This window comes from Megalobrama amblycephala, linkage group LG3, assembly GCF_018812025.1.
Source record: "Megalobrama amblycephala isolate DHTTF-2021 linkage group LG3, ASM1881202v1, whole genome shotgun sequence".
Taxonomy (NCBI): domain Eukaryota; kingdom Metazoa; phylum Chordata; class Actinopteri; order Cypriniformes; family Xenocyprididae; genus Megalobrama; species Megalobrama amblycephala.
Window position 1 is genome coordinate 48,581,898 of NC_063046.1, and position 18,673 is coordinate 48,600,570.

General features: G+C 38.4%; 1 protein-coding gene across 1 annotated transcript in view; it reads left to right on the forward strand.

The window, feature by feature from the left end:
• The window catches only part of dnah2 (dynein, axonemal, heavy chain 2), a 191,622-nt gene that overhangs the window by 117,681 nt on the left and 55,268 nt on the right, over nt 1–18,673 (forward strand). The window contains exons 39-43 of the mRNA XM_048185863.1: nt 232–359; nt 2,778–2,930; nt 3,539–3,664; nt 7,024–7,242; nt 11,710–11,827. Coding sequence (XP_048041820.1) covers nt 232–359; nt 2,778–2,930; nt 3,539–3,664; nt 7,024–7,242; nt 11,710–11,827 — 744 coding nt within the window. The remainder of the gene's footprint in view (nt 1–231; nt 360–2,777; nt 2,931–3,538; nt 3,665–7,023; nt 7,243–11,709; nt 11,828–18,673) is intronic.

The following is an 18,673-nucleotide window of genomic DNA, read 5'->3' on the forward strand; positions in this document are numbered from 1 at the left end:
TATTATTTTTTTTTAAGAGCTTGACAGCCCCAGTCCTCATTTAGTAAAATAAACCTTTTATGTTCCACTGAATAAAGTCTGGTGAAACAATGGGTGAATATGGGTGAGTAAATAATGACAGAATTTTATTTTTGTGTGATCTATTCCTTTAAATATCTTTATGGAGTTGACAGTATACTGTATGTATTTTATGCTTCTCATTATTTGTGTGTATGTATGTTTCTTCTGTAGGCTACGCTGGCCGCACAGAGTTGCCTGATAATTTGAAGTCTATGTTTCGGCCGATCTCTATGGTAGTGCCAGATTCCACCCTTATAGCTGAGATCACACTTTTTGCAGAGGGTTTCAGTAACTGCAAGGTACACACACACACAACTTCAGTCTGATATATTTAGTCTGAAAGTTCTTTAGTTTCAACACCAATTCAGCCATTTAAAAAAAATGGAGAGAGGTTTTATACTCCTTTCTGGACACTTAAAGAGTCTCTTTTAAAGCATTGAGAATCATGTCTCATCCATTGACAACCTTGAGAGCAAAACAGAGGCAGTTTTTGTCCATTTTAAAACCTTATACTTAAGGGTGAAGTGTGTCATTTTTTCAATGCTAAAATACATTCTCCTATTCCGGTTTAATATAGACAAATACAAAAAAGCAAACAAAAAACACCTCCAAGTGTCAATGGTTCACCCATTTTATTATCCACCAAGAAAAAATCTGATCACTTAAGGCAGTAACAACACAAAAAGCAGTTTGAGGCATCATTTATGTCCCTACCACTAACATCACTAATTAATATTGCTTAAATGAGTCATTTCTGTAAGTTCAGTGTATATGAAGAGAAAACGGTTGTTGAAGGAGGTGAGAGAGCTGCTTATTATGGGATATTAGATTCTATTGAAGATGGAGGAGTTCAACTCAGTTATGCAAACACAGATGAACTGGCTCACACACACACTTATACACTCCAGGGGGCTGATCCTGCCATCGGATTACCTCCAACACGCAGCAGGCATGCCAATTGTGTGTTTACGCACACGTGTGCGTGCAAGACATCCGACCGATGTGTAATGCCAACCCCTTCAAACGCACACTCCACAAACACACACCCCTGCGGTTGACCAAATCCCACAAGTTTCCACTGGCTGCGTCCCCTCTCTTCCCCCTGCCTGCACACTCCAAACGGGAAGCCTCATTTGTTGATGCCGCACACAAGCCCGGCGGGCTGGCAGCGGCACAGGCATGGGGAATTGGACTCAGAATTACAAATAATGGACTTGAGATTAAGAGAGCCGGGAAGGGAACCAGCACCGGCCCTAGCCAAGCACAGAATGTCAAAGGCAGATTTGATTGTCCCGGCATACTCGGCGCTCTTCCAGACACCCATCTGCATAGTCAATACGGCAGAATCATCGCGTGCTGTCGAGAGAGAACTATTACCTTTGCAAATGAAAGGAAATGGACATATCAATGGCGGGCCATGTTAGAGAGAGAGAGCGGGAGAGTATTGCCCCAATGCACGGGAGTGTGCAGGTCTTGGTGTTATGAGCCATAACTGACAGCGAGATGACTGTCCCCTGCGAGCCCATAGTCTGCTCAGCCTTGCGTGACTTTGGCGCGTGTTTCTGTGTGTGTGCTCGCATGAGCTTTTGTCTCGGTATAAGTAAGACTGTTAGCGGGCAGTGTGGAAACGGAGCTGACATGGTTACCCTCACACGCACACACACACACTGGCTTCTGCCTTCTGTAACATATTCATACGGAATTCATGGACACACACATACACTCACCTTTATGCTTCAACCTTTTTTTGCATTCTGTCGCTCCCTCAGTTACACATAAATAGCAAAAATTGTGTTCGGCTGTCATTATTTTTCATTTAAAAACAAATGTGCTTTTAATTGTTGCCTTTCCAATAATATTTCATAAATTACATCTTACCTTCTGACTGCTTATGTTTGTGAATTATTGCTGACAATCAGTTGCATTATGGGCATTTACTTGCTTTATTTTTATATTTGCTGGAGATATTTACGTTTTTCATTAAAAGTAATTCCAACAAGCTGTAAATTAAATGGCTATAATTTAACTCCATAAAAATCTATACACAAACTGGTGCTGTAAAAACAGGAAACCCTGTTGTAAAACATTGGCATACAGTGCAAAACATTACTGATTACTGATCATCACTTTTTACTTAAGCTCTCAAAACACAATACATTTTTGCAAATTCGACAAAGCCTTTCTGTATGCAAACCCCTTTTGAATCATTGTGTTTTTCTTGAGGTTGTTCATCCTGCTGACTTTGATTTTGATTTCTTGCCTTCCGTTTCTTCATAGATGAAAAAAATAATGCAATAAAGGTTATTGAATGTGTTCATTTACACCCCTCTCACTCCCTCTCATGCTCTTTCTTTATCTTTCTGTCTGATATATTACTGTATTACTGTACTTCATTGCCATGGTTTCTATTAGCTGAGGGAGTTCAAGGTCACATGATCCATTTTCTTAAGAGATTTCTATAATGTTAATGTCAACAGGAACTGTAAACTCTTTAGACACTATCATTTTCTTACCAAATGTTCCTGGTCTTATTTTGGAAAATTCATATGTGAACTTTTCACACTTCAAACAATTCCCAACAGACAAAATTAGCTCTCGGCCTAAATTTTTCTTCCCCATTTATTCAGTTTCACTCAAGAATATTAATGGGTTATGAATGCAGCCTCATGCTATTTGCATGCACTTTTAATATCTGTGTCTCATTGTCTCTCTCTCAGGTTCTGGCTAAGAAGGTCTTCACTCTGTATTCTCTGGCAGTGCAGCAGTTGTCTAAACAGGACCACTATGACTTTGGCCTGCGAGCTCTCACCTCTCTGCTTCGCTATGCTGGAAAGAAGCGTAGAGCTTGTCCTGACATTATCGATGAAGAGGTGGGACACACAAATATACAGCATCCAAAAAAATCCATAAACATTTTTCTTAGAGGCCTGCTTCACCTGAATACGTGTCAGTGCAAGTTCAGTGAAACAGCCAGCATTTGTGTGTATGTGCAATGATTTATCAGTGTGTTTGTGTGTGTGAAGATAGCGCTAATGCTGAGAGAGACGTGTCACTAAAACGTGCTCCTCTCTGGATGTGATAAAAAATGTATCAAAGGGGACAAAACCTTAAAAGAGAAGCCGAAAAGGACTCATAACCCCCACATGAGTGCACATCTCTCCACTCTCTGTCTCTTTCTATTTACTTCAATATCATCACCTATGGAAAAGGTGCCGCATGTTTATTTAAAGGTTCACATATGTGTAAGGTATGCTTGTTAAAATAAATGTCATTCGGAAGCAGAATGGCTACTGCTTTTGATAACAGAAGAGCAGAAAGGGCAGTTTTCAGATGTATCTTAGACCAGTTTTGCGGTCTCCTGCTCGTAAATTTAGGTTGACATTTGGTCAAGTGAAGCTGGCCTACCTTAGCTTTGAAGATGTATTCCTGTGCTGAGCTAATTGAACATCTTTTTTTTCCTCATACTCTTTAACCTCAGATCCTACTGATGTCTATGAAGGACATGAACATTGCTAAACTAACCTCCATCGATCTGCCACTGTTTAATGGGATCATCCAGGATCTTTTCCCTGCTGTGGAGACGCCCACTATCAACTATGGAAAGGTAGCCTGTCCCAGCGTACATCTGGCCTCATAATGGACTCATAAAGCAACTGAAAGTCTGTGTCTATTTGTGTATGAATGTGTGCTCTTAAAAGCATATTTTTTGTGTTTTTGATTACACCCATTCTATTTTTCTGAGAACAGCTCTCATACAGGCTCTCTCTCTCACTGAAACACCTTTCAAAAGATCCATTAAAGCCTGCAGATATTTCCCTGCCCTGTCTGTACACAATTCATACAGTCCACTTCTTTAATATAGATAAAGGCCAATGCAAAGGTGTCAGTGGGAGCTTAGTGGATAAATATCCTGATAAGCACCCAAAAGGTTGCTGTTTTAAAGCCAAGACAGTATTATCTGTGAGCTGGAGAGTTACAGAGATCCCAGTTTAACTTTGTGCCCTTGAAGTGTGTAGTGTGTAATTTCTGCGCCAATAACTCTAACTCGGGACATCCATGTAGAAATAGCTTATTTATATTTGTCTCTCCACTTCCCTGCTGAAAAATATCTTAAACCAGCCTAAGCTGGTTTATTGATCTTAGCAGGTCTCCCATCCTGGTCAGCCCTGGTCTCTTGGCTGGTTTTAGATCAATGGTTCTCAACCTTTTTGACTCCATGGCCCATTTTTGTCCAAGACAATATCCAATGGTATGCACCTCTTTTAATCAGTTATATGTAGTACATCCTTATTATTAGTGTGGTTTTTTAATAGGATTTTTGTTAAGATTTTATTAAAAGGATAGTTCACCCAAAATTGAAAATTACTCACTCTCAAGTTGTTCCAAACCTGTATGATTTTCTTTCTTCTGTTGAACACAAAAGAAGATATTTTGAAGAATACAGTTGACGGTAGCCATTGACTGCCCTAGTATTTTTTTTTTCTTTTTTCTCCATACTATGAAAGTCAATGGGGCCCATCAACTGTTCAAAATACCAACATTCTTCAAAATATCTTCTTTTTTGTTCACCAAAAGAAAAAAAACTCATACAGGTTTAGAACAACTTCAGGGTGAGTAAATGATGACAGAATTTTCATTTTTTGGGTGAGCTATCCCTTTAACTAAATTTAAATAATTGAATGACTTCTTGGGTATCCCCTGGAAGATACTGAGGCCCCTGTTTGAGAACTACTGTTTTATAGAGGTTTAGATGGATTTGGGAATTTTTCAGCTGGTCAGGCTGGGAAACCAGCTGGCCACTTAACTAAACCAGCTAAACACTAGCTTGGCTAGACTGGGAGTCCAACCAGACCAGATTAGTTCTGGCAGTTTTAAGTGTTTTTTTCCCTCTCTCTTTCTCTCTCTCTCTCTCTCTCTCTCTCTCTCTCTCCCCCAGCAGAGTTCAAGTTGGGAAAGAGAAAGCATTTTAATATCTTTAAAATGTCAAATCGCTTTAGGCAAGACTCTTACCTCCGGTCTCTCTGGTCGTCTATTCTAGTACAAACTGTACTGTACAGTAGATATACTTTTTTTAGAAGGGTTTTTAGATGGATTTGGGGAATTTTTCAGCCAGTCAGGCTGAGAAATCAGCTGGCCACTCAACTAATCCAACTAAACACAAGCTTGTCTTGGCTGGTAGTCCACTTAGACCATCTGAAGATCAAATCTGTCTTTTGTCTTTTTTTTCCCAGCAGAGTTTAAGCTAGGGTAAGAGAAAGCATTTTAATATCTTTTTTTTTAAGCAAGATGCTTACCTCTTGTCTTTCTGGTGAACTCAGGGATCGCTATTCTAGTACAAACTGTACTGTACAGTAGGTATAAAAAATAATTATTTAAATAGAGAAAAATGCAAAGCTAAAACTTATATAAGATGTATTTGATATATTTGATTCTCAAACTGCTTGAGAACCATATTCAAGCACTTCAAAACTTGGTCTACTAAAACACCTTCTGTTGTTTTGACTGTTTTGATTAATTCTTTGTGTAAATACACATTAACTATGTAAAACATTGCAGAAGATTCTGTAAGTCACTTAACTTATGAAGTGTTTAAAGGAACACTCCACTTTTTTTGAAAATAGGCTCATTTTTCAACTCCCCTAGAGTTAAACAGTTGAGCTTTACTGTTTTCGAATCCATTCAGCCGATCTCCGGATCTGGCGGTACCCCTTTTAGCATAGCTTAGCATAGTTCATTGAATCTGATTAGACCATTAGCATCTCGCTCAAAAAAGACCAAAGAGTTTAGATATTTTTCCTATTTAAAACTTGACTCGTCTGTAGTTATATCGTGTACTAAGACCAACGGAAAATGAAAAGTTGCGACTTTGCTGCCGTACCATGGGTGCAGCAGGCGCAATGATAGCGCCTGTGACCCCGTGCTTTCACAGGGAGCGTGCCTTGCATCCATGGAGACATTTGTGAGAGACGCTGCATAATATCATTGCACCTGCTGCACCCATGGTACGGCAGCAAAGTTCCTTGATTATTACGCCGGAATGAGAGTATAGTTCCTAGCCATATCGGCCTAGAAAATCGCAACTTTTCATTTTCCGTCGGTCTTAGTAAACGATGTAACTACAGAAGAGTCAAGTTTTAAATAGGAAAAATATCGAAACTCTTTGGTCATTTTTGAGCGAGATGCTAACGGTCTAATCAGATTCAATGAACTATGCTAAGCTATGCTAAAAGTTGTACCGCCAGACCCGGAGATCGGCTGAATAGATTCGAAAACGGAAAATGGGGGGTTGGAAAATGAGTCTATTTTCAAAAAAAAGTGGAGTGTTCCTTTAAGTCTGTTCTGTTGAATACAGACAAATGCTCTTTCTGAGGAAGGGTTTATGGAGTTTGCAACTCAGGTTTGGAGATAAGGCAGATACCTCAGAATATCTGCACAGCTGCTTCCTGCTCGTTCCGCGTTCAAATGCGACACACACACATAGACAAAAAGTAGTATATTTCTCCTTCTCTACTTCCACTCATGCACATCACGCAGTGTTTTTATTGCTGTTTTATATTACCCATCCTGCATCCTCATCTCCACCTTACTCCAGCACAAACGCCTCAGAGTCGTTTCCTTTATTCCTCCTCTCCATCTGTTTAACGAGTTGAGAGAGAACTTAGAGCGGGAGATTAAATTAACCTGAGAGTTTAGCATGGCTGCTTTAGTGCCTCTGGAGCAGTTCTGGTTGGTGCGACTTCACTCAGGGGTGCAGTATCAGCGGGTGTTGTTATTAAGATGGCCGCCCACCTCTTGCCAGTTCATTTGTCTTTAGTGCTTCAGTGAGCTTCACCTCCACCGAAGGGTTGTTTTTCCATCTTGGAAAGAGTTTATGCAATGTTATGAAGCAGTTAGCACATATTTGGTTATTAGTATTTAGACGTTACTCCGTCTTACACACATTTTCTTTCTCTTTATCACTAGCTGAAAGAGGCTATAGAGGCAGAGCTTCGTCAGAATGGTCTGCAGGTGACCCCCTTCACCGTGACCAAGGTGATTCAGCTTTACGAGACCAAAAACTCCAGACACTCCTCGATGATCGTGGGGAAGACTGGCAGTGGCAAGACGGTCACGTGGAGAACCCTTCAGAACGCCCTCAGCACCCTGCACCACAATGGAGATCCAGGATTCAACCTCATACGTGTGAGGCCTCTATCGCAACCTTATCTCTTTCTCTGGATCAATAGCTAGCTGTCTTGCTGTTTATGTTGTCTAAAGGGCAACAGGTCAACGCAAGGTTCGTCAATAACAAAGCGGCCCCGTTAGCTTTATTGAAATGAGTTGTCTCCATACATGACTAGTTTTAAGGGCAAAGATCATGCCACTAAAGCAAATGTCTTCGCAGCAGCTGTTTTACAGCCTAAGAGGCTACGCCAACCTTCCATCCCTCATTACCATGAAAATGAACCGCCGTCAGCGGCCGCGCTTATTCAGCACCCGATACATTTACCACCAAGACAACAGAGTTTCCCTTATACACTCTTCGCTGTTTAGAGAACATGTGGCAACAAGGACTTAACACTCATTAAAAGCCCCCTGACAGACTCTCAGCTCACTCGTGGGTGTTTTAAAAATGATGGCGTAGTCAAGACGGCGGCTAGCGCTAATTGCCGCCGCTTATGTTCTCTTTCTTTTTACAGTTGGTTTGGCTGTGGCTAAAGGAGCGCCACTCCACACTGTTCTTTTAATGCAGTCGTCAGCTAAGACTGCTCATGTCTAAAACTGTGTGTTTAGCATTCATGTTTGTTCTAATCTTTTTTTTTGTTTTTGCTTCTGTTGTTTTTCTCCATCTTCTTATCCTTTGTAACCTCTTTCACGTGTTTCATCCTGATGTGGGTAAAAATAGAAGAATGGGGTTGGGGTGGGAGAAATATGTGTTTCTCAGGTTTTCCTTCTTTAATGATGTTCCTGAAGTGAGTGTGTGTGTGTGTGAGAGAGAGAGATGCTGGTGAGGTCTGAAAGATTGTTTTTATGCTTTGTTGATGTTGTCAAAATTTTGTTTCTCTTGTTTTTTCTGTATAGACGCCATCCAAATTTGCCCACTTTTGTACTGCACCCTATAACATGTTATGAATAGTATACTACTCTTACTGAGTTTATTTCCAACTTTGCTCCAACACACCTGGCTGTGATTGTCGAGTAAACCTAAAGAACTTGATTAGTTTATTCAGGTGGGTTTAATTAACGTTGGAACTAAACTCTGCTGGGACGAGAAACGAGAAACCGCGTACTTGCTAAATTAAACATTTAACACAATGAGGTCAGGTGACAACATGTATTATGCTGCTAGTTTTGGAATATTTGGTTATATTGAGAATAGCACATTACCAATTACAAAATTAGATTAAACACAGAAAAATAAATAGAAATACTAAAAAAAACCACAAAATGAATACATTTTTTAATATTTCATCTTATCACAGTTGAAAACAGTTGTGCTGCCTAATATTTTTGTGGAAACGTTTATATATTATTAAAGTGCCCCTGTTATGGATTTTTGAAAATTATTTTTCATGCAGTCTGTAATGTAGCTGTATATGAATGTGAACAGTCTGCAAAGTTGTATGCATCATAAATAATGTTATTGGCTCTCAAAAGAAAGAGTCGACTGCTTAAACAAGTCATTCGTATCGAATCCCGTTTTCGCAAAGTTCACACGTCACATGTTAATACATTTGCATAATGCTTGTCTACATCCCGTGAACTTGAACACCTCTCAAATGCTGTAGCTTGTTAGTGTGGATAACATGTTGACAAGATGCTGTGCTCTGCGCTGTGAAAGGAAATTCAGTTTATTTTCACTTCCAAAGGATGAGGCTGTGAAGAATTAGTGGTTAAAGATGGGACAGTATCCGATTTATTTGGACCAACCTGCTCCTCAGAATCACAACGTCTAAGTGTGATTAATTAATTATTGATATATTTTATTCAGAGTGTTCAAAATACAGTGGCAAGAAAAAGTATGTGAACCACTTTCAGAATCTGTGAAAATGTGAATAATTTTAATGAAATAAGAGAGATCATACAAAATGCATGTTATTTTTTGTTTAGTACTTGTCCTGAGTAAGATATTTTACATAAAAGATGTTTGCATTTACTTCACAAGACAAAACAATAGCTGAATTTATTAAAATAACCCCACTCAAAAGTATGTGAACCATTGATTCTTAATACTGTGTGTCATTACCCGGATGATCTATGACTATTTTTATGTTTTGTGATGATTGTTCATGAGTCTCTTGTTTGTCCTGAGCAGTTAAACTGAGCTCTGTTCTTCAGAAAATTCCTCCAGGTCCTGCAGATTCATCAGTTTTCCATCATCATTTATTTGAACCCTTTATTTGAACCTTTATTAGAACCCTTTCCAGCAGTGACTGAATGATTTTGACATCCATCTTTTCACACTAAGGACAATTGAGGGACTCAAACACAACTATTAAAAAAGGTTCAAACATTCACTGATGCTCCAGAAGGAAACACGATGCATTAAGAGTCGGGGTGTGAAAACTTTTGACCAGGGTGAAGATGTCACAATTTTTCTTATTTTGTTTAAATATCATTGTTTTTCATTTAGTACTGCTCTTCGGAAGCAACAGAAGATACTTGCATGTTTCCTGGAAAAAAAATTAAGTACAATTTACCTTGATATTTGAATTCAAAAGTTTTCACCCCTTGGCTCTTAATGTGTTGTGTTTCCTTCTGGAGCATCAGTGAATGTTTGAACCTTTTTTAATAGTTGTGTTTGAGTCCCTCAATTGTCTTCGGTGTGAAAAGATGGATCTCAATATCATACAGTCACTGGGGAAAAGGGTTCAAATATGCAAAAATGCTTGAAAACTGAAAAATCGCAGGACCTGGAGGATTTTTCTGAAGAACAGAGCTCAGTTTAACTGCTCAGGACAAACAAGAGACTCATGAACAACCATCACAATACAAAACAAAAAAAAACAGTCGTGGATCATCCATGTATTCACACACAGTATTAAGAATCAATGGTTCACATACTTATGAATGGGGTTATTTTAATAAATTCAGCTATTGTTTTGTCTTGTGAAGTAAATGCAAACATCTTTTATGTAAAATATCTTACTCAGGACAGTACTAAACAAAAAATAACATGCATTTTGTATGATCTCTCTTATTTTATTAAAATAATTCTCATTTTCACAGATTCTGCAAGTGGTTCACATACTTTTTCTTGCCAATGTAGTTTTGTGTTTTAGCTATATTGTGTATGTCTCCGGCTAACCAGCTAACTCTCATTGTTACTGTTTACTGAACTGCTAATCAGCTGTGGGACCACTTTTACCTAAAATTGTGTCCATTAATGCAGATTGTCTTTCATTCTTACTACTTTGAGTAATGATAAAGGATGGAGCAAGATTTGTTTTACAAACTTTAACATTACATCAGTCATTCACATTAGTCCTCGGCTAATGTATGCACTGTTATTGATACTGTTAATAAAGCAGTTCCCACATGTGCACTGCAATAGATTAGAAATATACACATTGGTTTGTTGATGGACATACACTTGTTAATGCTGATGGTGAGGAATTACAGTTGCAACATCTCACGATGAATGCCAAACTGAGTAGCGTATCACTGAGAAATGTCTTCCTTGCGATGGAGGTTTGGGATGAATAACTAGCTCTTCCAATATTTCATCATCGGAGTCAGCAGGCTCTCGGAAAGCAGGGAGTTAGAGAGACTGATTCTTTCGACGAGTCGTTTGAGAATCATTGAAAAATGTGATATGCAATGTATATTATGAGAAAATTAACGTTTTTTTGACCTTTGATGCATGTTGTATGAGACCTCCTAAACAGAATTAGGAACCTTTCAAATAGCATAATAGGGGCACTTTAATTACTCTTTTTTTTTTTTTAGTAAGAATGCTGTGTAGTATGCAGTAAAAACTATAGCACTGATTCCATTTCATTTCATATTATTCTATAAACTGCTATTTTTAAAAACAGTGGTCAGAATACACTGTATATACAGTGCAGTATTCAGTAAATATTCCATTCTGAACATAGCCTAATTCTCTCCCGCTCTCTCCCTCCAGTGCTTTCGCCCCTGTCCCTGTCACTGTCTAATTCTCTGTGGGTTTGTGTACCTGTGGTGACTGTGTGTCTGTGTGGGTTTGGTGTCCTGGTGTTAGCATATGAGTGTGTGTGTGTGTCTAAATCTCTGTTGGTTTACATCTCTAGGTACTTGCCTAGTGTGTGTAATTTTTTACAGTTTGGGGGTCCATCTTGTTCTCCACTCTCTCTGTGACTCAAGCTGCCATTTCTATTTGCATCCTCCCTTTCTCTCTCCCTCCTTCCTTCTGTCTCTCCATCTCTCGATGCCTGTCTCTTCTTTCATATCTGACTCAACACCTCCCTCTTTGCATATCTATTTCTGGTGCCTATCTCTATCTCTCCATGCAAACATCACCTCACCCTGTTTCCTCATTACCACCACTCCATATAACACACACACCCTTGAGTCTCCTGTGTGTCAGTCTCTCACCACTGCACGATTTCACCTCTGTTTGATTTCTGTCCTGTAGTTGAATAATTCCCTTCTACTTTGAACTCTGATCGTTTACCTTTGCCCCTTTAGGAGTGTCCCCTAAACCCCAAGGCAGTGAGCCTGGGAGAGCTGTACGGAGAATACAACCTCTCCACCAATGAGTGGACAGATGGCGTCCTCTCCTCGCTCATGAGGACGGCCTGTGCAGGTACATTTTGTCTTGTCTTGTCTTTTTGTTTTGTTTACCTTATTAAAGCATTTACAAGCATTTCAGTGCCTGGTGTACACTGTGTAAGCTGTGTAAATGTCAACTTAACTTGAGTTTAAAGATAGAGAACAAAAAAATGTGTACAATTTGGATTCAGCCATTTTTTGGGATCGCACTTTATATGTACATATAAAGACAGCAGTCTGTGGAAGATTTCTGCAGCAGCGCTCTTTAATCGTTGCTCTCGCACTTCTCTCTTCTTCACATCAATACAACGTCAAATACATTTCCCCCTAGAACTGTCAAAACTTGCTAAAGAAAAACAAGCTCAGGTGTCTCATTAAAGGGAGAGGTAGCTACTTGGTGAGTCTGTTTTGCACCCATAGTATTGATCTAGTTTTAGCGTGAAAGAGTATCATTTTAATGATGGACGCTTTAGTGATATTACTCATAATGCTGATTGATTTCCACTATAATTAAAGTTTAAAGATACACATTTTTTGTGTTGGGGCTGTGGAGACTCAAAAAATAGAAGAAACACGGTTTCTAATTCTAGCTAACAGTAGTTTGATGCTGGTTAACAAAGAATACAGCAATAATTGCTAGTAACAATACATTACAAAAAGATCTCTAATTTAGATTTGTCATCGTTTTTATATGAAATGCCTACTTTCAATTAATTCTTGATGGATACATTTTTTTTTTTCTCATTAAATGTCCTGTTATGTATTTCTGAGTGGGACATTTCAGAAGTAAGAGTAAATGGTTTTCTGAATGCTGTTTCATGTTGACTTTAAAGCTTGGGCTCATCAAGAAGTTTAGAATGTTGCTGATAGCAGCCGCAGATAGCAGGTGCTCTGCGACGTCAGCTGAAGCACTGACAGAGGAAAGATAATGAGTCAATGAATCCTGATGTGACAAGCAAGAACAAACAGAAGAGAGAAAGAAAGAAGCAAAGAACAAGTGAAAATGGTTGAAGAAAAGTTTGCTGATTAGTTTTCTTTTCGCCATCTCGTCCAGCCTGGTCTCTGCACACTCAACTCTCTCTGTTTCTGTGCCAGTCTCTTGAGTTTATAACAGGAAATCACATAGCTTGTTTTTCCCAGGCTTTCTCTTTGATCGCTATACAGCCTGCTAAAGCAACAGAGATTGGCTGTGTGTTTTTCGTCAGTTTTTGTACATCTGTTCTGTGTACAATCCAATTTGAATTTTGTTATTCTGTCCAAATAGACTTGAAATCAAAATTGACAATTCTTTAATTTTATGGAACATTACAATATTGTAAACAAAGACTTTATATATATATAGAACGACGGTGCACTCATTTTATTATGAGTGGGAGAGAGTGCAATGTGCAGTATGGTGGAATAAGTCCCGCCTTCTAAATAAGAACCAATTGCGAAAAGTCAGCGTGTCACTGCAGCTGCCGTTAGAAGTTCCGGTTCTTATAAGGCCAATTCACACCGCACCGACAAACGCCAACAAACACCAACAAATGCCAACGAACAAGTTGGCCGTTGGATTTAGAATTCTATGAGAAAAAACTGTCATGTTCACACCGCCCCAACAAACACCGACCAACGAGTGACGTCTGACTGGGAAAATTCCACAACTACACAAGTAACATGTTAACAATATGTCAGGTTAGTTTACTATATTAATAATATAGTATCATATATATTTTCATTGTATTAAAGTATTGAGGCAAAACAAAAATACTAACCTGAAATCCGAAGCGCTGTAGCCATCGATCTGATCGTAACCTATTGCGCTGCGGTTGGTATACCGGTTTTTAAACTTTTTTTTAGCGCGACCCTTTTTATTAACAAGACCCATAAGCATATACAACCATGTAGCTAAACAAGTCAAAACGAATTATTAAAAAACGAAACTGAAGGTAAACCTGCGTTGCTCTCATGGTGGTTATAACGTTACCTCTCTCTTTCGGTGAAGTGGAGCAGCTGCTCTTGCTGAATGGCACGGATTGCACTATGGACTATTGTACCTTTTGTATATATATATATATATATATATATATATATATATATATATATATATATATATATATTTTAACTGTATTTTATTTTTTATAACGAACAAGCTGCGATGTCACGTTTCCAGTGCTTTGTTGTGTGTGCGTGAGGCGCGGGCGCAATCAAATAGCTGTCTTTGCAGGGGACTTCCCTCGTCGTCATGGCAACGGTTCGTTAACAGGTCAGATTACGTCAGAGTTGGTTGCCGTCTGTTGGAAAACTGTTCACACCGCGCAGACATTCCACGACCCGACAAACGCCGATTAAACATGTTCAGTCGGGTGAAAACCAACTCCGACCAACGCCAACAACGGGTATCACGCCAAACCAACAAACTCCAACAGACGAGTTTGTTGGCATTTGTTGGCCGTCGTCGGGGCGGTGTGAATTGGCCTATAGAGACGCACTTGGGACTGTGCATGCACATTAGCTTGATACAGCCTGAAAAATGTTTTTTTTTGTCATGATTTGAGCATTTAGAAACAAAATTTCATTGGTGATTTCAAATATGAAATTTAATCGAAAGCTTGGCGAGCAACTTTGGAGAATTTGATGTTTCCCCATTCAGAGATATATGAGCTGCGCTTGTATCAGAGATGAGATGAGAGGGTCTCTCTCTATCTCTTACCATTGGAGAAAGCATAACGGCTAACTTAATCACGTGTGGCACCTCTCAGCCTATTGTGTAATGGCAGTGACATCAGAACTCTTTCCCTGCGTACCGACTATGCGTACCACCAGAGCCAGAACGTTAGCATTAGCCGTTACACTTTTTTGGCTAAAGGTTGCACGCTTGCCTTCCAGTGGCTTTGCTTGCATGCCCGAGAGGCGTTTAAAAGATGGCCGCCGAGTGAAATGACTTGTCTTATAGGGACTTTGTTATAAATTATTAATCCATGCACATCATTATTTTTTAAATTCATGTTCCCTCATAATCTTTAATCAAAATAACTTTTCCTCCATCTTGCAGTGACATCTCTTGTCTTCTCTGATGATGTTTACTGGCGTGAGGGCAGGACAACCTGTCGCTCACTTGAGATCAAACCACAACAATTCAATGATCCAATCAATTCCTGAGGGACAAAATCAAGTCTTGTCTTACATTTTTTTTTCTTGTTCAAGAAGCTGTTTCACTCCGATATATGTCACAATAGTGAAAAAAAGACTAGTGAAACTTCCATTTCATGCTGACTTTAAAAGTTGTTCGCTATGGATGCATTTGTGTTATTCTTATTATTGGTCTATGAACACATGCAGGGTTATGTCTTTGGCTATTGTGTTTCTCAAAAATTCTTTTTTATTATTATAATAAATTATTCTAATTATTCTAAATTATTCTCAGTGATCTATGTGTTTTGTGAATTGTAGCTGCTGTCTCACTGATCTGGCCTTTCACTCTTTCTGATATTCTCTGTCTCTTGTTTTATTTTGTCATTATTCTGAACTTGACTGACATACAGCTCAAATCCCCTCTCTTTCCCCCTTCTCTTTCTCTCTCTGAGTTTTACACTTGCAGTTTAGTTTGATTTATTAGCAAGAAAAATAACTGCATTTGTATTGACTAAGCATTTGCAGCTTATTGTTGTAGAGAAATGACAATAGTGGAAAACAAAGAATGGCTAACGAAGAATCTGCTCAGAATGGCTGCTAGGAATTTCTCACTTTCTCTCGAAAGAAAGAAAGAAAGTGACATGATGTGTAGCCAAGTATGGTCTCCCATACTTGGAATTTGTGCTCTGCATTTCACCCATCCAAGTGCACACACACAGCAGTGAGTATTGAATACACACACACACCGTGAACACACACCCCGAGCAGTGGGCAGCCATTTTGCTGTGGAGTTAGGTGCCTTGCTCCAGGGCACTTCAGTTGTAGGTAATGAAAATGGAAGAGATGGCTGTTCATTCAGGCTGTTCGGCTGTTCATCCTGTAGTCTCTTTGTGAAATATTACAGAACAGGTCTGCATGAGTTTAACTCTTAGAGACCCAAGCGCTGATACAATAAGGATTTTTTATTTACCTTTAAACATGTTTTTAAGAAGCAAGAAGTGTGTGCAGTGAACCACTTGAAAATACATGAATAGGCCTCAGCCTTCCGCTTAAGATCGAAGTCTTCTCTGTATAATAGATTGTTGAAACTTAAGTATGTTCTTCCCAGAGTTCATTAGGCTATGTTGAAAATCATTTTACAGAATTGCAATGAAATATCTGTGTGGAAGTGTTATTTCATTGGGTTAACATACACTGGTGTGTGTTTGTGTACTTGCATTGACTACACTTGTGAGGTCCAAATGTCCTCACTTATATTGTGAAATACTTTCACAACCCACTTGCGAGGACATTGACTGGTCCGCACTAGTTTTATCTCAGCCAAAAGAGGTTTTTATTTAAATCTAGTGATGGTTACATGTTTCTGTGATGGGTAGGTTTAGGAGTAGGGGTTGGGTTAGGTTATAGAAAATATCATTGACCTCATATATTATCAATGGAAGACTATGCAATGTCCTCACTAAAATAGCAAAACAAACCTGTGTGTGTGTGTGTGTGTGTTTGCGTGTTTTTGTGACATATCAGGACATAAATTTGTATAATGACATGGGTATGACATAGGTATTACAAGGAGAGGGTGACTTATGAGAACATTACCCCATGCCCCCATTTTTTAAAAGTCTTATAAATCATACAGAATGAGTTTTTTTTTTTTTTTTGAGAAAGTAAAAATGTGCACAGTTTCCTGTGATGGGTAGGTTTAGGGTAGGGTGATAGAAAATACAGTTTGTACTAGGGATGCACTGATGTATCGGCCGCCGATATTTATCGGCTGATTTTTGCTCAATTTACAACCATCGGCATATCGGGTGTACCAGGAAAAAGGCCGATATAACAAACCGATGGTTTATTAATTAACTGCGTGAAGGCATTGAGCTGCATAATGACTGTTGCGTAATCCTAGCGCTGCTGTCTGTGCTTTGAAGTTAATCAAATAACAAAAGATCTATTCTTGTAAATACCTTTTGTAACTTTCATAAGTGTAGCAGACCCCATCAGAATGATGACCAAACCTTTACTGATGTTTTATAAAGTTTATTGCGTCCGTTTTCACTACAAACAAATCACCACAAAAGCTAAACATTACAGAACACAAGAAGTGCACATTAAACTCTCTCTCCATTGCATTATCATCAACATACAGCAAATTACAAAACACTTATTACAACTAACAGTAAACAAACTCATACAGATCTTATGCCTTTTCGGGGGATGCTCAATAAATGAACAAACTTTAAACCTGCAAAATAACTCTGAAGAACTGCGTGCTCTCCTCAGACTGTAAACGAGAACACCTGTCAAAATAAGAGTCCCGCCTTAGTAAAGGAGATCTCAAACATATTTAAACTTACAAAAAATATAAAAATGTATACAAAAACAAATTAGAAGATTAATCACAATAAAGTCTGTTACAATAAAGAAGGATTAATATGTATTTCATTTATACAGTGAAGAATATGCAGTGCTATTTTACATTTGTTTACTGTTTGTTTATTTCTGTACCTGAAAACTATTAAACCTACCTAAAAAGCACTGTTAATTTCATATGTATCTTTGTTTTGTTGTCTTTATGTAGGCCTGCTGAATGTTAAATGGATCCAATCCATGTTCATTAAAAATGATTTGATGATGCAGCAATAAACCTGCTCGTATATTTTAATGCAGGTGTTTTTGAACTTTGCTTATTTAAAACACGATCAAAATACTATCTATTTTGATGACAAAATTTCAAATAAGACAGGAAGTGACAAATAGCGGTATCGGTATCGGTATCGGTATCGGCCAATAATTGTTTGTTAATATTGGTATCAGTATCGGCCCCAAAAAATCATATCGGTGAATCCCTAGTTTGTACAGTATAAAAACCATTACACCTATGGAATGTCCCTACAATTCACAAAAACAAACGTGTGTGTGTGTGTGTGTGCTTTGCTTCTTTGAAATGGTCTGAAAGAGCCAAAACTGTGCCTTTCCCCGGATGCTTATGTTTCTCTCTGGACTTCTGCAGTCCCTTTCTCCCTCTGTTTCTCTTTTAATATTTCAATGGGCTTCTTTGGCATTACAAGTAATAGTGAATTTGCCAAAGACAATGAGTCAGTGAGGATTAAAAAGAGAAAAATGCAAAATAAAAAGGAGAAAAATATTAATTAATCACTAAGGTGCAACAGACCATGCTATATTGCGAATATAATACAGCACAGCCTTGAGTGCCTTGTTGCTTTAATTAAAAACATTTAGAAAATAAAGAGTTTTTACAGACATTTTTTATTAATTAAAATGATGTTTTAAGCAAATTCATTCAGGAATGATATGAGGGTGAATAAATGATGACACAATTTAAATTTTTTGTTGTGTCCCTTTAAGAGAAGATATAAAAAAATGCAAGTTTTTGAAATGAAAATTGTTTGTTTTGTGGTAAGTTGTTACATTTGTAAATAATTTGCAGTTTTAATTGAACTTTGCATTGAGCCATAGTGAAATACAACTCTAACTCAATTTTATTTGGTTTGCCATATAAGAACAACCATTTATCCAATGTTTTCCTCCTACTTGTTACTGTTGCTGGGTTGTTTGCTGAGTATGGACTTAGTCAAGATGATTCCCATTTTTCACAGTGGACAGGTATACATTTCTGGCCCAAATAACATTGCATTTTACTTTTCTCAATGTGTTCAACTTAATCACAATTCATTTGCAGTTTAGTGTGGTTTAGTGTAATTAGTGAATTATTCTGTTCTTGAACCTCAGTCTGTAGTGAGAAGCT